At 39.9% G+C, this 24479-nt stretch overlaps 2 protein-coding genes across 2 annotated transcripts in view; one reads left to right on the top strand and one right to left on the bottom strand.

Moving 5' to 3' along the window:
* Positions 1-20298, bottom strand: part of RARS2 (arginyl-tRNA synthetase 2, mitochondrial) — a 33910-nt gene extending 13612 nt beyond the window's left edge. Inside the window, exons 1-10 of the mRNA XM_070954073.1 lie at positions 20247-20298; positions 17803-17876; positions 17159-17264; positions 16540-16623; positions 7978-8075; positions 6815-6870; positions 5694-5777; positions 3086-3162; positions 2570-2728; positions 952-1055 (exon numbers count right to left, since the gene is read on the bottom strand). Coding sequence (XP_070810174.1) covers positions 952-1055; positions 2570-2728; positions 3086-3162; positions 5694-5777; positions 6815-6870; positions 7978-8075; positions 16540-16623; positions 17159-17264; positions 17803-17876; positions 20247-20285 — 881 coding nt within the window. The 5' untranslated portion in view covers positions 20286-20298. The remainder of the gene's footprint in view (positions 1-951; positions 1056-2569; positions 2729-3085; positions 3163-5693; positions 5778-6814; positions 6871-7977; positions 8076-16539; positions 16624-17158; positions 17265-17802; positions 17877-20246) is intronic.
* Positions 20299-20558: 260 nt separating this feature from the next.
* The window catches only part of ORC3 (origin recognition complex subunit 3), a 38825-nt gene continuing 34904 nt past the window's right edge, over positions 20559-24479 (top strand). Inside the window, exon 1 of the mRNA XM_070932861.1 lies at positions 20559-20641. Coding sequence (XP_070788962.1) covers positions 20618-20641 — 24 coding nt within the window. The 5' untranslated portion in view covers positions 20559-20617. The remainder of the gene's footprint in view (positions 20642-24479) is intronic.

Here is a 24479-nt window from a genome sequence, read left to right as displayed (position 1 = left end):
TTATTGCATTTCATTATCATGTACAAAAGATTCCCCCTCCTCCAAAGCTGCTGGGATAATACACTGTAGTTTGTTTTCCCCAACTTCTTATTTGCTACTACACGCAAAATAGGTTTTGTGATTCAAATAAAAGCTGGCTTAATGAATCAAATTTAAAATAGGAAGATTTGACATTAGCTTCTTCAGCACTTAATCAGAAATGACTTTAAATCACCATGTTTGAACTAAAACACAGCAAAAATATAGATCTTGGGGAAATAACCTTCCTTTACAAATTACAATGGCAAAGGAAGAAAAGGAAGAAGGGAAATCTGAACACAAGATCTTGTTCAGTTCACATATACTCTAACTGTACTCCTATGTACATGTACTCCTATTTGTGTTACAGAATTTTTGAGGCTAGATTGGATTTAAAAAAATCTCAGAATTCACAGACAGCTTGGCCAATGTTAGTTCTGGCTGTGGAAAAAAAAAAGCTTTAGCTCCATAGATCTAGAGACATCTAGTTAGGTAAGATTGTCCTAAAGAACCTTTAAGGTAATACATGACAAATACCATAGAATGCTGAAGATGGTATTGATGACTTTTCTTCTGTCCTATGCTGTCTGCTGGATGGAAGGAAAGGTACATATGGAAGTATGAGGAGCTGGCAGTTCACCATTATTTACCTCAGGCCTGCAAGTTTTGTAAACATTTCAGATTCCATTTCTCATCTTAAAGATGTATATGTTGCCCCCTTCCCAAATAAAGTATCTCTGAGTGAAACTTTCCTCTGTATCTGCATGTCAGTATTCACAAAGTTATGTTAGTTATTTAAATCAGCAAATATTAAAAATATAGTTCAGACAAATGGTCCAGCTTTAAAGTGACATAGCTTGCACTCAACATACAATACATTAAGACACAGAAACAGGCATTTCAAAAAACTGGAAATAAAGAATCTATTCATACATTTTTGTAAGAAGTCCTTTTGCATCCAACCTCTTTAGAACTTCTTTACTTTTCTCTTGATAAAATGATTCTCCAGAATATTCATTAAAGTAGATTCCGAGACGCTGGACAATCCATCAAGAAAAGAGGAAAATAATTACAATCAGCAAGAATAATGTCAACTATGAGACCATTCCCTTCTGACAAAAGGCTGTAAACCCCAGAATTCCCACTCAGCACAGGCTTGTAATCTCTGCACTTCTGATGGCTTCCTGCTTGAACACTTTCTAGAGACTAAACCAAAATAGACACAGCAAATGAAAATGGAGTTTAAAAAGAAAATCAAGAGATATTGAAAAAAAAAGAGAAAATCCTATTCTGTCATGTAGGAATGTTACAATACTTTGCCAAATTTAATTGCTGACATTTATATTATTGTTCCATTAATATGCTATTAATTCACAAAAGGTTTTTTATATTGAATTCTATCCTACAGATATTCCACTAAATTAGCAAGGTTCCATGTGCAGGCTATGTGAAACAAAAAACAAAATGAAAACAATGACCAGAATATTATACAGTAGTGGCCAAAATTGTAGAAACCTTTTGGGAAAAGTGTATTTTTGAGGTTTGATGGTTAATAACACCACTTTTTTTGGAGTTTCCAGATAATCATATTCCACTGCTGGAATGGCCTGGGAATAGCCCAGACCTTAACCCAATTGAAAGTCTATGGAACCGACTAAAGAAACTTGTTAGTCAGAAGCGACCCAGCAATAAAACCCAGTTAATAGAAGCAATCATTCAATCTTGGTTTCATATTATAACAGCTGCAGAACTAAAAGACTTGGTTCATTCCATGGGAAGATGTTGTAAGACCCTAATTCATGCTAAAGGTTACCCAAATAAGTATTAACTGATGTGATAATTTTTGTATATCTCGTTTTTCCACGTGTTTCACTTTTCTTCTTTATACTGTAACTGCTATTCTAATAGCAAATCCTTCATAAAAGTTATTGCATTACATTTTTGATTATCTTTACATTGATATATACCGTAATTTTATGGTACTACTCCAAAAAAAAAGTGGTGTTATTAGCTAGTTTTAGAAAATACACTTTTCCCAAAAGGTTTCCACAATTTGGGCCACTACTGTATTACTCCAAATGACACGCACCTATCCATTTCATATATCTCTTTACATCTGTTTCATCTATCCTTGATCATCTTAATTATAACTCATCATGAATATTTTGTTAGATTTTACAATACAATTTGTTTCTACATTGTCAATTATTGCTTAATAAACTTCACTTACAACTAATTTAGCTATTTTTTCTTAATTAATTTTCATATACACCACGTTCATATGCACCAATGCTGCATTATTTTATTTTTATTTAAGTATGTTATGTCTCTATTGCTGGATTTTGTTATAGGTTGTTCTAAGCTGGTCACTGATTAAAATAAAACTATCTCTCTTTCTAAATCATATAGTGGACCATATAGTGGCCTGAATCATATTGTGTCAGGGAATTCTAAGGATGCACATTTTTCAGAAATGCAAAGATATTCAAGTGTTGTTATACGTAGACTGTGATAATTCCTAAATACTGAAAGAAAAGATTCAAGTCAGCACCTTATACACCCGAGCATATTCTTCAATGCTAACATCTCTAAAATGTTGCCACAATGACACAGCCTCTTCTTCCTGTGCTTCCAATTTTCTAAAGAAATCTTGTGCCAGAGTTTTAATATTTTCATCCTCTTCTGAAGCTTTGTTGACCTGTACATAAACCTGTAATTTTTTTTTAAAAAAAGAAAAATACAGGACAATTCAAACTGAAAGTCTTCTCCATCAACAAAAGATTACAACAGCCCATGGTGAAACCTTTACTTTGTATTCAAGACATTCCAGGTTCAAAATCCTGTAATCTTCACCACAATGGCAAGGATCACAGGAAGCTCAACAAGGAAAGACCACTACCCCAATAGTTTTTTTTACCATTTTTAAGGAATTCATTTTGTTCCAGAAGTCTGGCAATACAAACAAGAAAGCAAAATAAAAATATTAAAAAAAGAAAGAATTGAAGGGTTGATACATTTAGGGGCATTCACATTATGATTTTAATAGAGTACCACTATATTAACATACCTCAAAAAGATGCTGCAAAGGGTTAGATTTTAGTTTTTCTTCAGAACCAAACCACTGGAAGCCAGCTCCCAACAGCCCTGAAAAAAGTAATTCTTTCTCATGTAACAAAAGAATTTTTTTAAAGTAAAATAAGTGAATAACTTGCCTTTCTTCTATTTTCAGTAATAAAAATGTGGATGTAAAATCGTCTAAATTTATAAAATAAGTCTCAAGATTATACTAACCAAAAACACATTTGTGCATGCTATAAATTTTGACTCCCATAAAATTATAGCCCACTGGCTATAAGGATATTGATCAAGTGACATAAAAGGACATACATTGTGTTCTTAGATACTGAAACAGGATTTGTACTGAGGGTAGGCAAGGATGTGCATAAAACAAGGAAACAGAAAATTTGTTCTGAATGGCACAAACCTACTCATACCTAAAGACTGATTTTTACATCATGACAAGGTGTGTGAGGGGAGTGGGGGGGCATTATGAACATAAGGAATGAAGAAGCAAAAAGAGGTTACACTGGAAGAAACAACCAAAAGGAAACTAAGTTGCTAAGAAACTTATTAATTTTGGAGTATTTCCAAAATTAAGCAGTTATTTTCTACACAAAGAAGATCCCATTTAGCTTATCCTTGATGTTTATTGTTTACTTGCTGATTTCTAAGCGATCTCAATCAGAAAGTTATTCGAGCTGGCTTAAAGAATAGGATTTTTTAAAAAACACACAACCCAAACATTATAGAAGAATAAACTAATATACACACCAACCACCATATTTGGATTATTTCCCTATATTTTTGAAGATTCATGAAAATATGGCCCTTCCTGGAGACATTTGGAGATCCTTGAAGAACTCACTGAGATTACTAGGCATATCAGGGCCTTCTTGTTATGTCATTGATTTTTAAAGGTATATTTTAAAATTATGTTTACTATTTCTCAGTAACTACAAATTTTCAAAAATGGAAGACATATATCTGAAGGAACAAAGAAATACACAAAATATCCTGGAGCTGCAGAGCTTCCCAATGCTGAGGAGTCCTGACATTCACAAATTAACAATGGAAGTCTGCACTGTAAAAATGACCATATACAGATGTTTATGAATCTGGCTTACAAGGTCTTGAATCCTGTTTGTCATCTAAGGATTCACAATACAAACATCTCCATTTAATGTGTAGATATTAAAGGTGGGGGGGATTAGAGACAGGGAGAGGTGTTGTACAAGAGGCTGGGACTATTCTGCCATGAATAGTGGAACTCCCTTTGTGTCAATAATATGAAAAGTGCCACTGAGGTAGCCAACACAATCTAATGTTTGGATATCATTGTTTGGATACTGGTCAGATCACCTGAAGATCAAACTAGGGATATTGAATTTATCTTAGATTTGGGCAATATTAAACCTTTTGCTTTGCACTCTTGCTTCGTTTCATTAACAGTAATTTCTACTATTTTGCAGGGGAGTTAAAGGAGAATAATTTACTGCATAAATCATGGTTTATTTTCATATTCTGAATGTTAAAAAAAAATTCTACAGTTACCTATAATTTCTTCAGCTCTCTCACCCTCCCTTTATTATTTCCCTATTTTTTTCCTTATCTTTTTTTCATTTAATTTTATTGTGAATTCTTGGATTAAACAGCAATTTATTAACACAGAGATTTTCTGGGTTAATTGCTTGTGCTCTGTAAGAAGACACACTGGGTGTTAAGTGTGGTGATAAAAGCTAAAATACAATTGTTAAACTCAGACATTATTATCTGATCTCAGCCTGTGAGGCTGAGAGTGCCTCACAGCCTGTGAGGTGCACAGACTGTAAATATGGAATTAATAAAGCTAGGTTAAATCCTATTCAAAATAATAACTGCAGAAAAACAGAAGCTTTGTTTGCTTGCCCAGCAGATTTCAGAAGGACACAATAGAAACAATAACAGAAACTAATTGTAGTAAATATATCAGGCAAGCACTGCTATTTGAAAAAAATATGAAAATTTGATGTTTTGAACCATGATCATATAAACTCAAAGGACCCCAGAACAAACATCAGGAGTTTCTTGCATGGGAGTAAAAGAAATAATATACTTTTCCACAGAACATTAGATCCTATCCAAATCTCACTACAAATGTGAAATACAATCCCAGAACAGCCTTCCAAGCATAGGAGGGTCTTGCACCTGGTTCCTCCTCTGTTACAGTCAAAAGAACATGGCCATTTGGGAATTTGTTGCTGAGAAATTAAAAAAGTTTCTTGCCTTCACATTCTTATTGTTTTTGGTATAATCAAATATGTATAGATATAGACTGGATGGTTCAATACCTACAGTAAATATTGTTTTATGGATTTTTAGATTAAGTTCAGTGATTTATCATTAAGGTGTAGAAGAATTATCAAAAGAGCAAAGGAATTTACAAATTGCACATATCAATATTCTCAGTTTAAAAAATGACCCAATCTCTCTTGGCCAGCTTTGGGTCCTCATATTCATTTCCACAATAGAATTGAAATCTTTTCATTTAAAAAAAAGCTCATTATAACAAGGTTCAAAATAACCAGCCCTAGATTATGTTACACTAACCATTAGATCGATTAAAAAAAAAAAATTACCAAACTGCATGCCCCAGTCTCCAAGATAATTTATTCTTGTTACTTGATGTCCAATCGCTTCATTGATATTTGCTATGAAATTCCCTGAAAATAAATCACAGTAATTATTTGTTCCAGCTGTATTCTTATCCCCAAATGCTCATTTTATGTAATCTGATCTCCCTTTTCTAACACTGTATAGGTACTCTTCAGTTAATACTAGTCAATGACTGTTTGAAGATACAATTAGTATTGGTGCCAAACAAGCGGTGGTTACGATTGGTCCTCAAAGTTCCAGTCATTCCAGCACCCCTCTGGTCATGTGATCATGATGTGGCAAACGGCTCACACTTACAACTATCACAGCACCTTGCAGTCACACAATTGTCATTTGTGACCTTCCCTGCCAGGTTCCCATTACCTAATTTTAATAAGAAGAACTATGAATCTACATTAAGTAATAAATGTAAGGGAACACAAATCAGAGGAAGCAAATTTCCAGGCTTGAAAAGAACGGATTACACCTGTAGGCTCTAGTTTTTCTATAGCTCTTATTTAATATATATTATCTAGAAAGGTCACAAGCTGATTCTGAGTCTTTCTTTTGAACTTTTGAATTATCTAAAGTTCTTAGATGAAAAATAATTCAGTTTTGCTCTTTCAACATTTGAGTTAAAACTAGCTGGTTATTTTTTTCCTTATTCCCAAAGTCATTGTTTAAAAGACTTTGATTCTATCTCAATCTGGTCCTCTTCTGAGAAACTTTCAAAATGCACACAAGCAATACCCATTTAGCAATGTCTTCAAAGCAGCTCAAAGCTTATCGTGTAGCCTAAGACTAAATATCAAGTAACTAAGATAAAAAATTAACATTAACAGGTTAAAAGAGTTGGAAGGGATCTTGCAGGTCATCTAGTCCAACCCTCTGCCCAAGCAGGACACCCTACACCTGCCTCTACCTAGGATTGAACTCACAACCTCCTGATTGTGAGGCAAGAGCTCCATCTCCAGGCCACCGGGTCTTGTATATCAGCACCTACTGTTCACAGGCTAGTTACAAATACTGTCACTTAAGACTACATCATCATATTCAGAAGGTTTCCTCATTTATAGGCTACAATTTAGTTATATTTAGATCTTACCTATTAATGTAGAACGCAGGTGACCAACGTGAAATTTCTTTGCAATGTTGGGTGAACTGCAAGAAAGGTGAACATTCATCATTTAGATTCCATTCCTCACCTTCCAAGAAAGGAATAGAGATGTCAAACCAGACTTTATCTCAACACTTGTTATCTATTTATAACCCCCCTTTATTATTTTTACAAATAACTCAAGGTGGTGAACAAATCCAACACAGCTTCCTCCTATTTCCTCCACAATCCAGGGAGGTAGGTTGGGCTGAGAGAAAAAAACTGGCCCAGGGTCACCCAACTGGCTTTCATGGCTAAGGTGGGACAAAGATATTCTCCATTTAGCTCACACTGTGAAGCTTGTAAAGGAAAACACAAATGACATACTAATCAATGCAAACAATATAGCAGTGGTGGCTAACCTTTTCTGGACCGAGTGCCGAAAGCGCGGGCATGCACGCCCGAATGCGTGCGGGAGCGCCCGAACCCCCAAAATGCAGTGTGTGCAGTCCCTTGCATGTGCCCCCCCTCAGGCCCCCCACCCCCGTGCATGTGCGCGCACCCCCCGCACGCGCCCCACCCCCTGCGCATGCGCAGCAGAAACCCAAAGAACAGCTGGCTAGCGGGGGACACGCGTTCATGCATGGCGCAGCTGAACTGGGGCAACGGCTCGCATGCCCACAGAGAGGGCGCTGTGTGCCACCTCTGGCATGCGTGCCATAGGTTTGCCATCAGGGCAATATAGTATGGCAGAGTAAATGGAACCATGGGCATTTCCACTGCAATAAACTAAACACTTATGAACAAAATCAATACTGAAGGACATCCTTCAGAAATATATATTACATGCTAAACCACAGGTCTTTCAAAAAAACAGCAACCCCAAATTGCACTTTGTATCTGTATTCACGTTCTTTCCTATATTTTATTGCAATATGACACAACAAAATTGTGTCATAACTGAACCCGAGTATATCATATGTTCAGATGTAAAAAGATTGATTTCAATAATCCCTAAACCAAACTGCATGCTTTACTAGAAAGAAATGAACCAAGCCAATCTTAGGCCAATGAATCAATGCTGATTTTCAGACCGGTTACTTACATAACCAATCTGTAAACCTGCATGGTATATTAGTCATGGTCCAAAATAAATAAGCCTGTATACTCACCTAAAATCAATCAGAACCTTTCTTTTTGGCAAGCCTGAGAAAAGTTCGCTCTTTATTCCGTATTCAGAGCCATCTTCAAATACTTGCTGCAACACTGTCTTAGGAAGCAAAATACACATAGCTTCAGTGGGAGTAATGAATTAAGAGATTATTTTAAGACCAAGGTAATGCCTTTCATGGATATTTTCAAGATCATGAATCTCTCATTCTGCAAAAACCTTCAAAGACTTCACACCATCTAATCCAGTGGTTCTCAACCTTCCTAATGCCGCGACCCTTTAATACAGTTCCTCATGTTGTGGTGACCCCCAACCAGGGGTGGGTTCTAAATTTTTTTATTACCGGTTCTGTGGGCGTGGCTTATTTTGTGGGCATGGCTTGGAGGTCATGTGACTGGGTGGGCGTGGCTAGCTGGTCATGTGACCAGGTGGCCATGGCTATGTGTATAGGGACTACTCAGAGGGCTGAAAAAAGTCATTTCTGACAGGTCCTCGCACTTTTGACTGGTCCTCACACTTATGACCATCCTCACATTTATGCCCGTGCAGCATTCTTAACAACCGTGTCACTCATTTCACAACTGCTTCTCTTCACCATGGTGACAAGATAGGGCAAAAACGTAAAATGTGAGGACAGTCGTAAGTTCGAGGACTGGTCAAAAGTGCGAGGACCAGTCAAAAATAACTTTTTCAGCCCTCTGAGTAGTCCATATGCACAAAAGGACTACCCAGAGGGCTGAAAAAAGTGATTTCTGACAGGTCCTCGCACTTTTGACCGGTCTTCGCACTTATGACTGGTCATCATTTATGCCCATTGTAGCATTCTTAACAATGTGTCACTCATTTCACAACTGCTTCTCTTCACCATGGTGACAAGATAGGGCAAAAACGTAAAATGTGAGGACAGTCGTAAGTTCGAAGACTGGTCAAAAGTGCGAGGACCAGTCAGAAATAACTTTTTCAGCCCTCTGAGTAGTCCATATGTATAAAAGGATACAGCAATAGAGAGGGATGAAGGAAGGGAAGGGAAATTAGAGTAGGAGTGAGGGTAAGAGAGGGAGGAAGAGAGGAGGAGAAGAAGAGGGGGAGGAAGAGAAAGTAAGAAGGAAAGAAAAGAGAGAGGTGGTAGGTTTGAGGAGAAAGATTGCTGTACCATAAAAAAGATGAAAGGGAAGAAAGCCAACCCCAAACAAATATAAAGATATTAAGATAAAGAATGAATTGTTAAACTTTAAAGAATAAGAGAGAACAAATATGAATAAATAACAATAATTAGAAACACACATACAAACATACAATGTATTTTCTTTGAACAGAGTATTTGGCCGGTTCATAAATTTAAACAGTGTTTAGTCATTTCAATTAAATTTACAATTTCTATATTTCCTTTTTGCCATATTTATTCCTCATCTATTTTTGTAAAAAACCAATATTACCCTTCATCTTCATCTCTAATCTTAATCAAATTCAATTTTCCCTTCTATTCTATATTATACCCCTTCCCATTGTCATCTATTTTTATATCCATCCTCACATTGGTTAATTATGTAATATTACAGTTGTTTAATATAAATTCAACATTTTAATATAAATTTTTTGTATATTAATCAATATGAACATGAATATTCCAATTATTTCCATGCAATCCGATTTCTTACAAATCAATTAATTATATTTACCAATAATAATAAACCAAATAATTTCCCCCATATATTCCTCCAAACCACAACTTAACCATTTCTGCTTTCAACACAATATACAATTAATAGTATCTCAATTATTACAATTCCCTAGTTAAATAGAGCTTTTTTTCTTTTGTGTTTTAAAATCTCCTCTTTTTCCCTAAATTTCCCGTTGTTTGCACCTATCTTTTTTGGTGAGGAAAAAGAAAAGAAATCTGCCTGCCTAATTTTCCAAGTTGCAGCAACAACAAAGCAGTTTCAGTTTTGTTTTTAAGCATAGATAGGGGGAAAAAAATCAGCACTCTTTCCAAGCAAGCAGCAGAGCCCTGAGCAAAACAGCTGAGAGCAAATCAGCTGGGGGTTGGGAGCCGATCTAAGCAAGGGCTAATTAGCCTATGCTGAAGCTCCGTGGGCCAATAAAATTACAAAAAAACACCGAACCATTTGTTAAATTGCTGGCTCCCCCGCCCCTCGCCCACCATTATTTATTGGCAATAAATAGTGGTGCGGAGGGGTGGGGCAAGCCAGCAATTTAACAAAGGGTTCGGCTGCACCACTGGCTCTAGGGCGGCCCTTTGAAGCCCCGCGGCAAAACTTTAAACAGTTTTTTTTCCTCTAGCCATCGGAGGCAGCAATAGATTGGGAGTGGGCGGGGTAAACGAACGGCCGGCGATCCAACAGAGGCAGAGGGTGAGGGTGAGTGAAGGCGGGGGGGGGCGAGAGAGGGCTTTGGCGACCCCTGTGAAATGGCCGTTCGACCCCCAAAGGGGTCGCGACCCCCAGGTTGAGAACCGCTGATCTAATCAGATATCTGCAAATGCTTTCAAGTGCACAGATAGCAAGCAGCCAGCACTAATTCATTGTTTTGAGTTTTGATTACTTTTTTGAACTGAGAACACTCATTTTTCAATCTGCCCATGCTCTATTCATAAAACATGGTATTCATATCCATATAATTATATTTTTAAACACGTTACCAATATTATGATTAATAATATTGTCAATAATTACTTGTTGATATAAATAACATTAATACTCCTGCAAAAATGATTTTGTTTAAAAAAATCTGCTTTTAGATGACTGCTACTCCTTTTTATCCGTAAACTATATTTTATTTGTAAACTATATTTTATTACGTATTGAAGGGAAACAATAATAAGGATATAATAAATAATGCTAGGATATGATATACTGGTATACTAGATTCTGTAACCATTAGGTTCTTGTAATACACATATGCCTTTGTATTTGTATCACATATATTATGCCTTTATATTTGTATCTCCTGTAACAAACATATTCTGTTATTAGGCCTGTAATGTATCTGGTATTTGTCAGACATATGTCCCTGCCATTTGACCTGAACCCATATTAATCTTCTCCCTGTTTCTTTCTTGTGCCATCTAAGAGCATGGTACTATCTCAGTCTTAATTTATGTTGATCTGGATAGACTCCTACTTTCCAGGGCCAGGGGGCCTAAGTGGCCAATTGAGTAAACAAAGAAATGCTCAAGATGACTAATTGGGAAGTTTCTATTCCCCCTTGCAGGGCAACAAGGAATGCACAGGCTTGGATTGGGAGGCCAGAGTTGGGCACTAAACTGACGTCTCTGAGGGTATAAAAGGACGCCATACCTTCCCCAAGGTGTGGCTATCTCCTCGCATGCATTGTATCTGTATGTTCTGGATATAGTGCCACCCAGTATTTTGTTTTTGGCCATAAATAAAATCTGTTTTTTTTGCAAGCCTCGTCTTGAGTCTCTCTCTTTGGCATTCTGGTGACTCAAGTGTATTTTGGGACCTTACATTTCTGGCGCCCGAAGTGGGACTTGAAGGCAAAGTTTCTTCAAGGTGGCTGCATTCAGCTTCCCACAAACTGAGCCGCTTTGAGGCTTGGTGGCCTTCATTAAAGGCAGACGGAAGAAACCAGCTTGGACCAGTACTGAAGTCAAGAGCGCTCCTGGAAAAATTTATCCAGTGACTTTGATCTGGTCATTTGCTGGCAGGCTCCGATCCTGCCTGTCCTGAACGCCTAACAAAGAGGCTTGCACTGTGGGGGGGGGGGGGGGTATGGAACTGAGCTCTTCTGGGTGAGTATATATATATTTTTCTCTTGGGAAGGGGAGTGTTGCTTTGTGAGTATGTGAATGAGACGAGGGAAATTCCTCAGAGGTTTGCCCTCGAAGCGATGTGCGGAGATCCAATCTGCGTTTCTGATTATCCGAGAGGAGATCAGCCAGAGACGATCGCTTTGAAAGGAGTGTGACTGTTGGAATAAGAATCTGTAGTGCAGGAGAGGGCTCTGACCAAACTTCGGACCCGCAGGGGAGGTCTGGGAAATCTCTTAGGGAAAAAGAGAGGGTTTGGTTAGGCTTCGCACCGACGGAAAGGTGTGGGAAATCTCCTCAGGAAGAAAGAGAGTCTAGTCAGGCTTCGAGCTGACAGAAAGGAATCCCCTGAGAAAAATGGGCAACCATGCTGGTAGCCTGTTTGGAACAAATAACTAGTAACAAGAATTGGGCCGTGTTCTCCATTTGGCTATGTTAGCCCACTGGAACACGTTACAAACAAGTTGTGAAAAAACAAAACAAAAAAAAAAGAGTATAAAAAAAATGAATGAAAAATGTTGTGGCAGTAAAAGTTGTCTGTAAAAAGAAAAGTGGAGTTCAAACTTGCTCATGAGAGCCCTGGCTAAATGCAGACGATGTGTATACCTCTTATACATCTTGATCTTTAAAATGGGCCAGCGATTGCTGAGAGGTCCAAGTTAGAATGAGAACACACAGAACACCCCCAGGGCAGAGGCACGTAGTAACAATCTAGTGTCTAAAGAGAGATCTATGGGTGGCAAAGAAATATTGCAATGTTATAAAGATCTTGATAATTTACCATTCTCAAAAGAGCCAGAGAAGTCTGAAAGAAGTAAGATGTAGAATTGATTGTGATATGTCTGGCCAGCCTGCAAATTAAGTAAACATCTCGGCTTGGAGCTGTGGGAAACGGAAAGTAGTTAGGGCCCAAAATCATATTTATGATTTAAACTGCTCTCTGAGTTTTCCCACTGCTTTAAGAATAAGCTATAGGTTGCCCAAGGAAATAAAATTAAAACAAAAAACAAAAAATAACCTCCACAGGTCTGGAAATGTTTGATGGTATGTGTGTGTATGTGTATGTATGTAATCATTTCCAAACCTGCAGGAGACCCTCTAACAACAGTACACAAAAAGCTATTTAGAAAATGGAGCGCATTGGCTTGTGAAAAGCTCCCTGAAATAATTTGGTTTGCATGGAGGAAGCATTAAATGAAATTTATGTATGTGAAATTGATGTATACAAAAAGTCTGATTGCAGTACAAATGTGAATGTGTGTGTGTGAGATGTCCCGAAGCTCATAAAGTAAAGTGATCCTGAGACCTGTGAATGCCTGTGTGTTGAGGTTACAGAGAAATGCAGAGGGTTGTTTTGTTGAAAGGATGCTGAGAGATGAAAGGAGGAGAGAAGCAGGAAAAAGGGGGGCTGCGGGCTGGTTCTTTGCTGAACCAGCCTGAAAAAGGCAGGATAAAGGGTGATATCTGATACCTGCCTTTGCAGTTTCACTGTTTTTGGCTCGGAATGCAATTTTGACAAGGTGCTCTATCCTATCCGTTTGTTTGTTTGTTTGCTTGCTTGCTTGTTTGTTAGCAGCACAATTGCTGCCTTTTTAGGAATTGTTACAGAGATGAGTTAGAAATTACAATATGTAGTAAGAGAGAGTCAGTGGCATTTTTGTCTAAAATGTTAGATCCTGCCTGTTAAGGATTTCCAGTTTGTGTTCAAGCAGTGGCAGCTATGGCAGTGTTAATGAAGGAAAGCAGAAAGTTGACTTTTGGAGGAGCCCTAGTGCTCCTAGTTAATTTGTTTATAGATGGGAAGAGAAAGTGGTAGCAGGTAAGAGAAGACATTTAGGTAAGTTGGTTTGCACAGGCTTGTGAAATCAAGCTTTGAATTTCTTTGAAGCTTGGAAGCCAGGAGGGCAGCGGCAGAAAGAACTGAATGTTTAGTGTTAGGTGAGAAGTACTAGTTAAAGAAAATGTGAGCAGTAGAAAGAGAAGGTAGGGCTACTTTAGTGTGAGACCATTTCAATGCATTTGAGTTGATTTCATTAGACTAACTTAAGTGGGGAGACTTAGATATTTATTGGTGATAGTGGGTCACTTGACTGGATGGGTTGAGGCTTATCCAGCCATGAGAGCCACTCAGCAGTAGTCACCAAAATTAACAGATAATATCTATATATATACCTATATAGTAGAAGTAGAAGCTATAGACAGCAACCAAGAGACTCATTTTATTGCAAAAGTGCTTCAATTAATAATGGAGGCAGTGGGAATGTCATGTTCCATGGAATGCAAAATCATCTCTGCTGTGAACCAAAACTTTACCCTTGCCTTGCCAAATGATGTTTGGATTACCACGTTTGGACAGAATGGGGGAAATTCCACAATATGAAACTAAAGACATGTTTGTAAAGAACTGTATACTTGGCCTCTATTCTTCTTTATCTTACCTCAGAATCAAAGGACTCCTAGCTCAAACCCTACCCCTCGATTTTGCTGTTCATAAGTTCCAGCCTGGTGATTGGGTCCTGATAAAACCTGATGTGAGGACAAACTTAGCCAAGCCTGGGACAGGTCCTACCAAGTCCTGCTGACTACTGAAACAGCAGTCCAACCTAAAGACAAAGGGTGGACCGTGTAAAAGGACCAGTGGAAGAACTTAAAGAGTGGCAAATGCTTCCTGAAGAAGACCTGCTGAGAATAAACTTTTCCAAAAACTGCTGTGGTCATTGTGGTATGAATGGGTTTTGTTTGTGATTTTTCTTGTTGCAGGAGTAGCAACTTTTTGGACTTTCCAGCCTGAGTGGTGGCCTCTCTTATTCCGTCTGAAGATCCCAACAGCAGCTGTGCAACTTCACACTCTCCAGATTGTGTTGGTCCCGTGATTGTAACTGTATCACTGAATGTTATTGTTACTCTTGTTGTAATTGTGAACTTATACACACCTGTGGGGAATAATAGGACACTGTGCTTATGTAAATGTGCAAGGGATTGCTCCCCATAGAAACTCTATTCTTATGTATATCCTACACTGGAGAATTGAGACATTGAATCAGGTCAATCTGACTTGAACACAGTAGTCCTAGGAGATAGTGATATCATGATCCCTGAAGATATAGATATCAATTCTATATTTGATTTAATGCAATGGTTCAATATTTGGGACTAATTTTCTTATGCATAGGACTAATATGAGGAGAATATAATGCAATGATCAGTGTGAAAAATCATTTTACATGTAAAGGTGTTTTCTTTGCTTATTGTTACTTTTCAGTCTGGAATTAACCTGACACAACCTAGTAACCCATTTGAAAATATACCTAGACTGAGTGGGTTATGGACGGATGTGGTAACTCTTAATTGGCATGCTCCAGATGGCTTATATTGGATAAATGGAAAATTTGCCTATGTGCAATTGCCTAGCCGATGGTATGAAGCATGTGTATTAGGAACTGTGAAATCTATTTTTCTTCCTTTTTCTACTGACAATACAACAAGGTGAAAAACTGGGTATACCTATTTATGTGGATGTAGGCCATAGAAAGATGAGTGGCCTCCAGAAATAATAGTTCAGGTATACGGACCAGCCACCTGGGCAAAAGATGGTATAGAACTCCCTTTATATGCTGAATAGAATTGTAAGGTTACAGCCAATGATTGCAATGATACCTAATACAACTGCTAGTGCTCTAAATTTCTTAGTTAAACAGCACTCTCTGTTTAAAACAACACTCTGTTGAAAACAGCAATATCCCAGAATAGACTTGCTGTTCACTATTTCTTAGCAAAAGTAGGTGTGTATGGAAAAATTATTTCCACAAATTTTGTTTGCAAAATTGATGATTGTTAACCCTTGGAGGTTTCCTTCTTCTCCCTTGTCTCATTCCTTTAATCCAAAGAATAGTCACATGATTCCCGCGATGGAAAGCATTCCATCATTTAAATAAAAAGTGTGGAATGAAGGGAAACAATAATAAGGATATAATAAATAATGCTAGGATATGATATACTGGTATACTAGATTCTGTAACCATTAGGTTCTTGTAATACACATATGCCTTTGTATTTGTATCACATATATTATGCCTTTATATTTGTATCTCCTGTAACAAACATATTCTGTTATTAGGCCTGTAATGTATCTGGTATTTGTCAGACATATGTCCCTGCCATTTGACCTGAACCCATATTAATCTTCTCCCTGTTTCTTTCTTGTGCCATCTAAGAGCATGGTACTATCTCAGTCTTAATTTATGTTGATCTGGATAGACTTCTACTTTCCAGGGCCAGGGGGCCTAAGTGGCCAATTGAGTAAACAAAGAAATGCTCAAGATGACTAATTGGGAAGTTTCTATTCCCCCTTGCAGGGCAACAAGGAATGCACGGGCCTGGATTGGGAGGCCAGAGTTGGGTACTAAACTGACGTCTCTGAGGGTATAAAAGGACGCCATACCTTCCCCAAGGTGTGGCTATCTCCTCGCATGCATTGTATCTGTATGTTCTGGATATAGTGCCACCCAGTATTTTGTTTTTGGCCATAAATAAAATCTGTTTTTTTTGCAAGCCTCGTCTTGAGTCTCTCTCTTTGGCATTCTGGTGACTCAAGTGTATTTTGGGACCTTACAGTATTTTATATTTTTTAAACTTACATCTTTGGGAAGATCATTTAATTTAAAACTATGGAATAAGAACTATATGCTCTATACTGATATCTATTATAGAAAACACTAGCTTCAAATTTAGCATATTTTCCTATTCTGCAGTTCATAAGACATTAGCTCTTACCTTTGCTAATAAGTCTCGATTTATTGTGAAATCTACTGTTCCTTTACCTGGGCTGATTTGGCTCACGACTGCATCACATTTTAGCTAAAACAAAAGTAAAGCATAGAGACAGAAGAGTATGTCACAAATAAGCAGAATTATCTTGTACACTGTGTTCTGTAACTTCACATTTTCAAGCAGCCTCTGCAAGGAGAGCAAGGAGATAGAGCAGCATTGCAGTGAGCAGCCTGTTATTTTTCTATGTGCATTTGCACACATAGCAAGCACATTCCAAAGGGGCGGAGCCTACACACCAAAATGCCGCTGTGTCTTTCTGACAAAAGTAGCAAGAACTTGTACACAATGTTGTTTTCAAGAATTATAGCAACTGTAGCTGGGTCATCCATGCAAACAGTATTTAACTGTATTTCAAGCAAATTTGGAAAGACCATAGATTGCAATTGTTGAAAGGTAAGAATGGCTTTTTTTCTTTTCACTGGTAAAAACAGCAGGGCAAAGAATTGACCCTCTAAAGCCTTCATAATCTGTAGGATACCATTTTTCATAATATTTATGCAGTATAAAACATTTGATAAGCACTTTTTATTGATGCTTCCAAACAATGCTTATTACTACATACCTTGTTTGCCAGCTCTTCTGCCTGAAGATTAATATCTGAAGTGGTGTAATTTGTAGAATTTGCGTCTAATATAGGACTCATAGAAAACTGGAACTCAGCAGTTTGCCTTTGAAAAAAAGGGGGGAAATGTAAAGGTACAGACTTTTTTCGTGACAGAGGGATCAGGATTCCTAAGGTTTAGAGTTAACTTAGCTGGAAATATCTAGAGTAACTTCATCCCCAAAAGTTTCTGAAGCAGCAAATAATTTGTGAAACTAATATGCCCAGTTAACAATATACAAGCTAGACTTTGTTTCCTATTCTTCAAACGCTAAAAGCCATAAAATAGCACTTAGAGATCTATTTGCCCAATGATGCCTTATGGAAATGTTAGGAACTTCTAGTCTCTCAGATGTTGCTGAACTACAACTTACAGTAGTCCTGGTCAGCAATGCAAGGGATACTGGGAATTACAGTTTACTAATATCTGAAGGTCGCTGGCTCCTACTCCTGTCTTAGGTGATGCTAGAAATAATGTGAATTAGAAACAGAGACTGAATGAGTTAAAACACTGTGTCAGGACTTTATCCCTAGTTTTATTTGCTATTTTGTACGTATGACAAAAGCATCTCAAGAAATTAAATTCTAAAGTATATATATCCTACCTATTTTTTGATACTGGAACAGCAGAGATGGATTTTACCAGGTTTTCTGGCGGGATCTTCAAAACATGTGAAAGCTATTTGAAATAAAATTGCCAAACTTAGTGTGGAAGAATAAACAGGCAACAACATCCTTGCCATCATTTTATCTTCTATTTCATTACATTAAAATTTATCACATATAAACACATACAGAGGCTACATTCTTACAGTGCACAGATGGAGATTCATCGTTCTTTCCTATTTCCATAAGAACTGAACAATATGTATTAGAAGAATGAATGTGATGCATCAGGGATCCCCAAGCCCCCAGCCACTATGGGGCCATGGCCTATTTGGAATTGGGCTGTGGAAGCAGTGGGTGAGCTGTGTGCGTGCCTGCAGCAGACGGGTAGGTGGGAGGGCGCAAAGCTTTATTTGTGCGAGCTGTGTGCATGCCTGCTGCTTGCGCAAATGAAGCTGTGCACGCATGCATGCACATGCCACTCGCACACAACCATTCCCTCTCCCCTCCACCCTCCTGGTTCATGAAGCTGGAAAGGTTGGGGACCACTGTCATACATTATCCTTTGTGGAACTGGAGTTATTTTTTCTATTGAAGATCAGCATTCAGATAAAAATGTACAGCTTCACCATACATTTCCTTTCTGGAACTGGAATTATCTTTTCCATTGAAGATCAACATTTAGATAAAGAACTACAACTTTGAATCTAGAAGGTACAGGGGCTTCAAATCCAAGCAAGCGAATAGATAAGTCCAGCTGCTGTAAGTCAAGTGAGGGAATATCCATTGCTCCCTTTTGGGTAGCAACGCCATACTTGAATATGGACAACTACCCAACTTGAAGCAGATCTTCACAAGCAACAAGAAACAACAGAGCAACGATTCCAATATAGGAAACAAACCCTGCTGCAACAACACTAGGTGCCTACTTTGCCCCTATACCAGAGGTGGGTTTCAGCAGGTTCTGATCAGTTCTGGAGAACCGGTAGCAGAAATTTTGAGTAGTTCGGAGAACCGGTAGTAAAAATTCTGACTGGCCCCGCCCCCATCTATTCTCTGCCTCCCAAATCCCAGCTGATCGGGAGGAAATTGAGATTTTAAGTATCCTTCCCCTGCCACGCCCACCAAGCCACGCCCACCAAGCCATGCCACGCCCACCAAGCCACACCCATAGAACCGGTAGTAAAAAAAAAATTTGAAACCCACCACTGCCCTATACCAACATCACCATCACAGACGCCAGCAAGTACCTACAGAGAATTATATGTGTCTTGATGTGTTCATCTTCCAGTGCACAAGAATCAATAGACACAAATTTGACATCAATACTTAAACCAAGGGCAAAGCTATATTGGAGCATTTCAGTCTCCCAGGACATTACAAGGCAGACCTCGAAGTGATTATTTTGGAAAAACAGGTCTTAGTAGCATAGATTGTTATATGTGGAAAGGTTTCAGGGTATTTAAAAAGGAATCAGAAAACACAATGTTTTCTTCAAACATTAAAAATTCATAAACATGTGTAATATCTCTCATAAGTAACTTGCATCTGCATAATCAACCTGTCTTCTCCTCCTCTCCCAATCAGCCTACCCATCTTAGCATCTGATGAAGTGAACTCCATGAGCTCATAACTCATACTTGTTTAAAAATAAAACTTGTTTTTTGGAAAAGGGGCTACCAAATTCCTGATTTCTCCCTCCCCCCCCGGAAGGAATACATTTATTTATTTATTTAATTAATTTATTTGTTCAATTTATATGCCGCCTTTCTCCGAAGACTCAAGGCGGCTTACAATACATTTAAAAACCATATATAAAACATTAAAAGTTAAACCATTAAAAACAATTAAAACCCATTCACGCCATTCATGGCCGGATCTCGCCAAATCGCAGCAGTGAGATCAATGGCCCCAGGCCTGCCGGAAGAGCCAGGTCTTCATCGCTTTTCGGAAGGCCAATAGGGTGGGGATGGTCCGGACGTCAGGAGGTAACTGGTTCCAGAGAGCTGGGGCAGCCACATTACGGAAGTTTTTGAAAAATATTTTCAAAAAACATCTCTTTGAAAAATAGACAGGTATTTCAGCATCTCTGGCATGCCAAAAGACAATGCATTATTTTACTGAAGTCCACATAAATTATATCCACAGCATTTCCCTGATCCACTAATTTAATCGCTTTATTAAAGAAAATAATAAAGTTTGTCTGTCAATAATCCATGGAACAGTTTGCTTTCTGGAGTTGTGGGTGCTCCATCGCTGGAGGGGTCTCTAATCTTGGCAACTTTAAGCCTGGCGGACTTCAACTCCCAGAATTCCCCAGCCAGCTTTGCAGAATTCTGGGAGTTGAAGTCCGCCAGGCTTAAAGGTTGGAGAGACCCCTGGACTAGAAGACCTCCGAGATCCCTTCCAGCTCTATGATTCTATAAAAAGGGACGATCAATACCTGAGCAGCAATGCACTTCCGGAAACGACACCTCGCCATAGTTCTTGTTAGAGTGGCGCTCTCCGCTTTTCCACTCCTCCGTCATGGAACTCCTCCCACTTGGGGGTAGGAGCCACTCCAGCCTGACTTCCCTTTCTGGTAAACGGGGGCGGGCGCAGAACTCGCCTCACAAAAGAAGACTATGCAGATGACGAGCACGAGCCGGACTACTACTAGACCGTACCGTTCGCAGGGCGGGAAAGAAACGGTTGCACGTCGCTGATCCCGGAAGTGGGGGGCGGGGGTGGGGAATAGAGGGGGCTCCCTCCGGAAGTCCGTTCACGAATGTTGGCGGGTCTGTCTTGGCGCCGGAGGAGGTTTCAGCCTTTGCTATGAGCACGTGCTCGGTTTCCAAGGTGAGTCGGAAGGAGAGGGAGTGGATTCAGTCCCCTCCCTCGAGGAATCGAACGGACGCTTCGCTTTCGGGTCCGCGAGGGCGTTTCAGTTCGCGATCCTGGTGGTCGCTTGATAATATCGGGCATGCGCAGATGGGTCGCTGAAGCTGTTAAGCTTCGTTGCTTTCCCACTTTGTGTGTGTTGTTGTGTTGTGTTGTGTTGTGTTGTGTTGTGTTGCGCAGGGACAGCATCTCCTTTCGGGTTTTTGTTTCTCACCGGGAGGATAGAAAACCGTCGGAAGAGGTTGTCGAAGAAACTAAGTGGAGAAAAGCAAAGCGAGGAGCCTTGGGGGGAAAATGCAGCTGTGGAATGTGGTCATTAATAAAGACATTATCCTTTTCGGCAGGTCAAGTCCCTCAGGTTGCGTTGTTCAACAACCCTCCTGTCGCCCCATTGCTGTCCCATGTTCAGGAGGCAGAAGAATAGAAAGGGGCATCGTTTCCCACAGATGGAATAGCGCTGTTGTGAAGTTTCCCCTCATTGAGTGGCAGACAGACCTCTTTTGTGGGGGGAGGAAAGGGGATATTCATGCCAGAAATAAGAGGCTCAGAACCAGAGGTGGGTTTCAGCAGGTTCTGACCAGTTCTGGAGAACTGGTAGCAGAAATTTTGAGTATGGAGAACTGGTAATAAAAATTCTGACTGGCCCTGCCCCCATCTATTCTCTGCCACCCAAGTCCCAGCTGATTGGGAGGAAATGGGGATTTTGCAGTAACCTTCCCCTGGATTGAGGAGGGAATGGAGATTTTACAGTATCCTTCCCCGCCATGCCCACCAAGCCACACCCACAGAACCAGTAGTAAAAATTTTTGAAACCTACCACTGCTCAGAACTATCCATGCTTTGATACAAAACGTTAAGTGAGATTGCTATTGTTTATCGAGATTTTTTAATTTATTTTTATCCTGCCTTTATTATTTTTAGTAAATGACTCAAGGCGGCAAACATACCTTATACTCCTTCCTCCTCCTATTATCCCCACAACAACAATCCTAAGAGGGAATTGTTGTTGTTACTTGCAAAGTCGTGTCCGACCCATCGCAACCCCATGGACAAATGTTCCTCCAGGCCTTCCTGTCCTCTACCATCCTCTGGAGTCCATTTAAGCTCATGCCTACTGCTTCAGTGACTCCATCCAGCCACCTCATTCTCTGTTGTCCCTTTCTTCTTGAGAGGGAATGACTGACCCAAAGTCACCCAGCTGGCTTTCATGGCTAAACTTTCCTTTCCTGGCTGACCATGGCTAAGATAAGTCAGTTGAGACCAGGTTACTATATTGATGGGATATGTACAGGTGGTGGGCTACAATGGGAAGTGAAGAAAACATCCCAGAAAAAGGCAAACCATTTAACTACAGTTAGTCCTTGACTTACAACAGTTCCTTGAGTGACCATTCGAAGTTGCAGCAACATTGAAAAAAAGTGACTTATGACCATTTTTCACACTTATGACCATGGCAGCATCCACATGGTCACATGGTTTATACTCGGATGCTTGGCAACTGGTTCATATTTATGAGGGTTGCGCTGTCCCAGGATCACATGATGCCCTTTTGCAACTTTCTGATATGCAAAGTCAATGGAGAAATCAGATTCACTTAACCATGTTACTAATTTAACAACTGCAGTGATTCGCTTAACAACTGTGGCAAGAAAAGTTGTAAAATGGGCCAAAACTCACTTAACAAATTTTTCACTTAGCAACATAAATTTGGGGTTCAGTTATGGTCGTAAGTCAAGAATTACCTGTATTTCTGCTAAGAAAGCTACACAGGCATCTCTGTAAAGTTACCAGTTTGCCTTTTGTTTTCCCTAGTATTTGTAGAAAGAAACTGTAGTGCATCCTCTCTTAGTGCTTTCCTCCTAGACCAGTGATGGCTAACCTTTTTGCCATCGCGTGCCAGGAGAGGGGGAGCCGGGGGAGGGTCGCACGCACACGTGCCCACACGCATGCACACGAAACCCCATCCACTCCTGCTCCTGGCACATGATGGTCTGGTAGCCCCGTTTTTCTTTCTTACCTGGTTCCAGATCCTCTCTATGCATCTGGGAACGGCGAAAACAGCCTTTCCCACTCCCTTGGAGGCCCTACGGAGGCTGAAAGGGCCCATTTCCCAACTCTCGGTGGGACAGGAAGTGACATTTTTTGCTGTCCCCAGCCTCCAGAACCTCTCTAGGAGTCTCTCGGAGCCTCTCTAGGAGTCTCTGGAGGCTGGGGACAGGAAAAAATGTCACTTCCTGTCCCACCAGGAGTTGGGAAATGGTCCCTTTCAGCCTCCGTAGGGCCTTCAAAGGAGTGGGAAAGGCTGTTTTCGCCCTTCCCAGATGTATAGAGAGGATCTGGAACCAAGTAAGAAAGAAAAACGGGCCTTCCCCACCCCCCCCAGAAGCAGGAAACAGCCTGTTTCCCTACTTCTAGTGGGCCCAGAAGGCCCGAAAATCAGCTGGCCGGCGTGCGCATGCGCCCCAGAGCTGAGCTGGCGTGCCCACTAATATGGCTCTATGTGCCACCTGTGGCACACGTGCCATAGGTTCGCCATCATGGTCCTAGACAATTGACTACACAGTATCTCTAGAGCAGAGATCCCCAAAGGTTTGCAGCTGGTGGTTTGACTAAGATTTGGGGAACGTGTCTTCTTTGAAAACTCACAAAACGAGTGCTACAGAAATCATAACAATTGCAAAGACATCCACAAGGATGCTTCTTGTCACCAATAGTAGCCTTCCCCTTCTGCAAAATTGCTGCTTTTCCATTGTTCTTTTTCTGGGAGGCTGTGCATATTTCCAAACTAAACATTAGATTGCAACTGATCATTGTTCTTATTTTCTAATAAAGCTTTCGGGATCCAGGGGAAAGAGTAGAAGCAAAAATAACAGCAGTGTTCCCCCCCCTCCCCCCAATTAGTTTTGTTCGTTTTCCTTGAGCAAATATCCTATTGGGTTGAACTGCTGGTAAATTGACAATCTGAGTCACCAGTTGGGAGCAAAGATTAGTGGATCTAGCGAGCTGTCCCCGCTTATTAAACATGGGAATTGGCTGATTAGTGCATAAGGAGGAAAGGAGGAATTTATATTTCTCTCTCAAATGTTATCCTGACTATTTCATGGCATCTCTTCTAGAGATCTTCCCAAGCCCAATCTATAGCCTTTGGTCTGAATCCAGTACAGGTTAGGTCCATTTATTCAGTGACTTTTCGAAGTTATAATTGATTGAAAAAAATGGACATAAGACCAATCGTCAAAGTTCTGGTCATCACAGCCACCCTCTCATTCAAGTTCAAAATTCAAATTGGCCCACATTTATGATTACCTGTCCCCCCCATGCCACCAGCTGACTTTTGCTTTGCATGCTTCTCCTCTACAGAACTTATCAACACCATCTAGTCTCGAGCCCTAAGGAGTGGAAGTTGTGTTGCTGACACTTCCTCCTCCAACTGCCTTGTCACAGAGGAAATATGCAATAGCTGCCATGAGTTGCTGGCAAACATCTTAGCCTTACACAATAGGGATGGGGTACCTCCAAAAGGCCACTGCTTGGCAGGATTGCCCTGACCAGCAATGGCTCATTACCCTGGCTCATGTTCTTTTCCAGCACCCACCCTTGCTCCCTAGTGCCCACCTGCAACACTTCCTCCACCTGTAGCTCTCACCCACCAGCTTATTTGCCTGTGTCTCCCACCTCTTCCCATGTCATAGTCACATTAGGTCCTCACTTAATGACTGCATGAATTAACAATGGAAATCCCAATCCTAATTGCCATTATCATTTGAGGACTATCTGTATAATTTGTCATAAGACT

Source organism: Pituophis catenifer, unplaced genomic scaffold (assembly GCF_029215685.1).
Source record: "Pituophis catenifer annectens isolate HBS135680 unplaced genomic scaffold, rPitCat1.0.hap2 SCAF_1, whole genome shotgun sequence".
NCBI classification, from domain to species: Eukaryota; Metazoa; Chordata; class Lepidosauria; order Squamata; family Colubridae; genus Pituophis; species Pituophis catenifer.
This window is presented reverse-complemented; position numbering and strand designations above follow the sequence as displayed.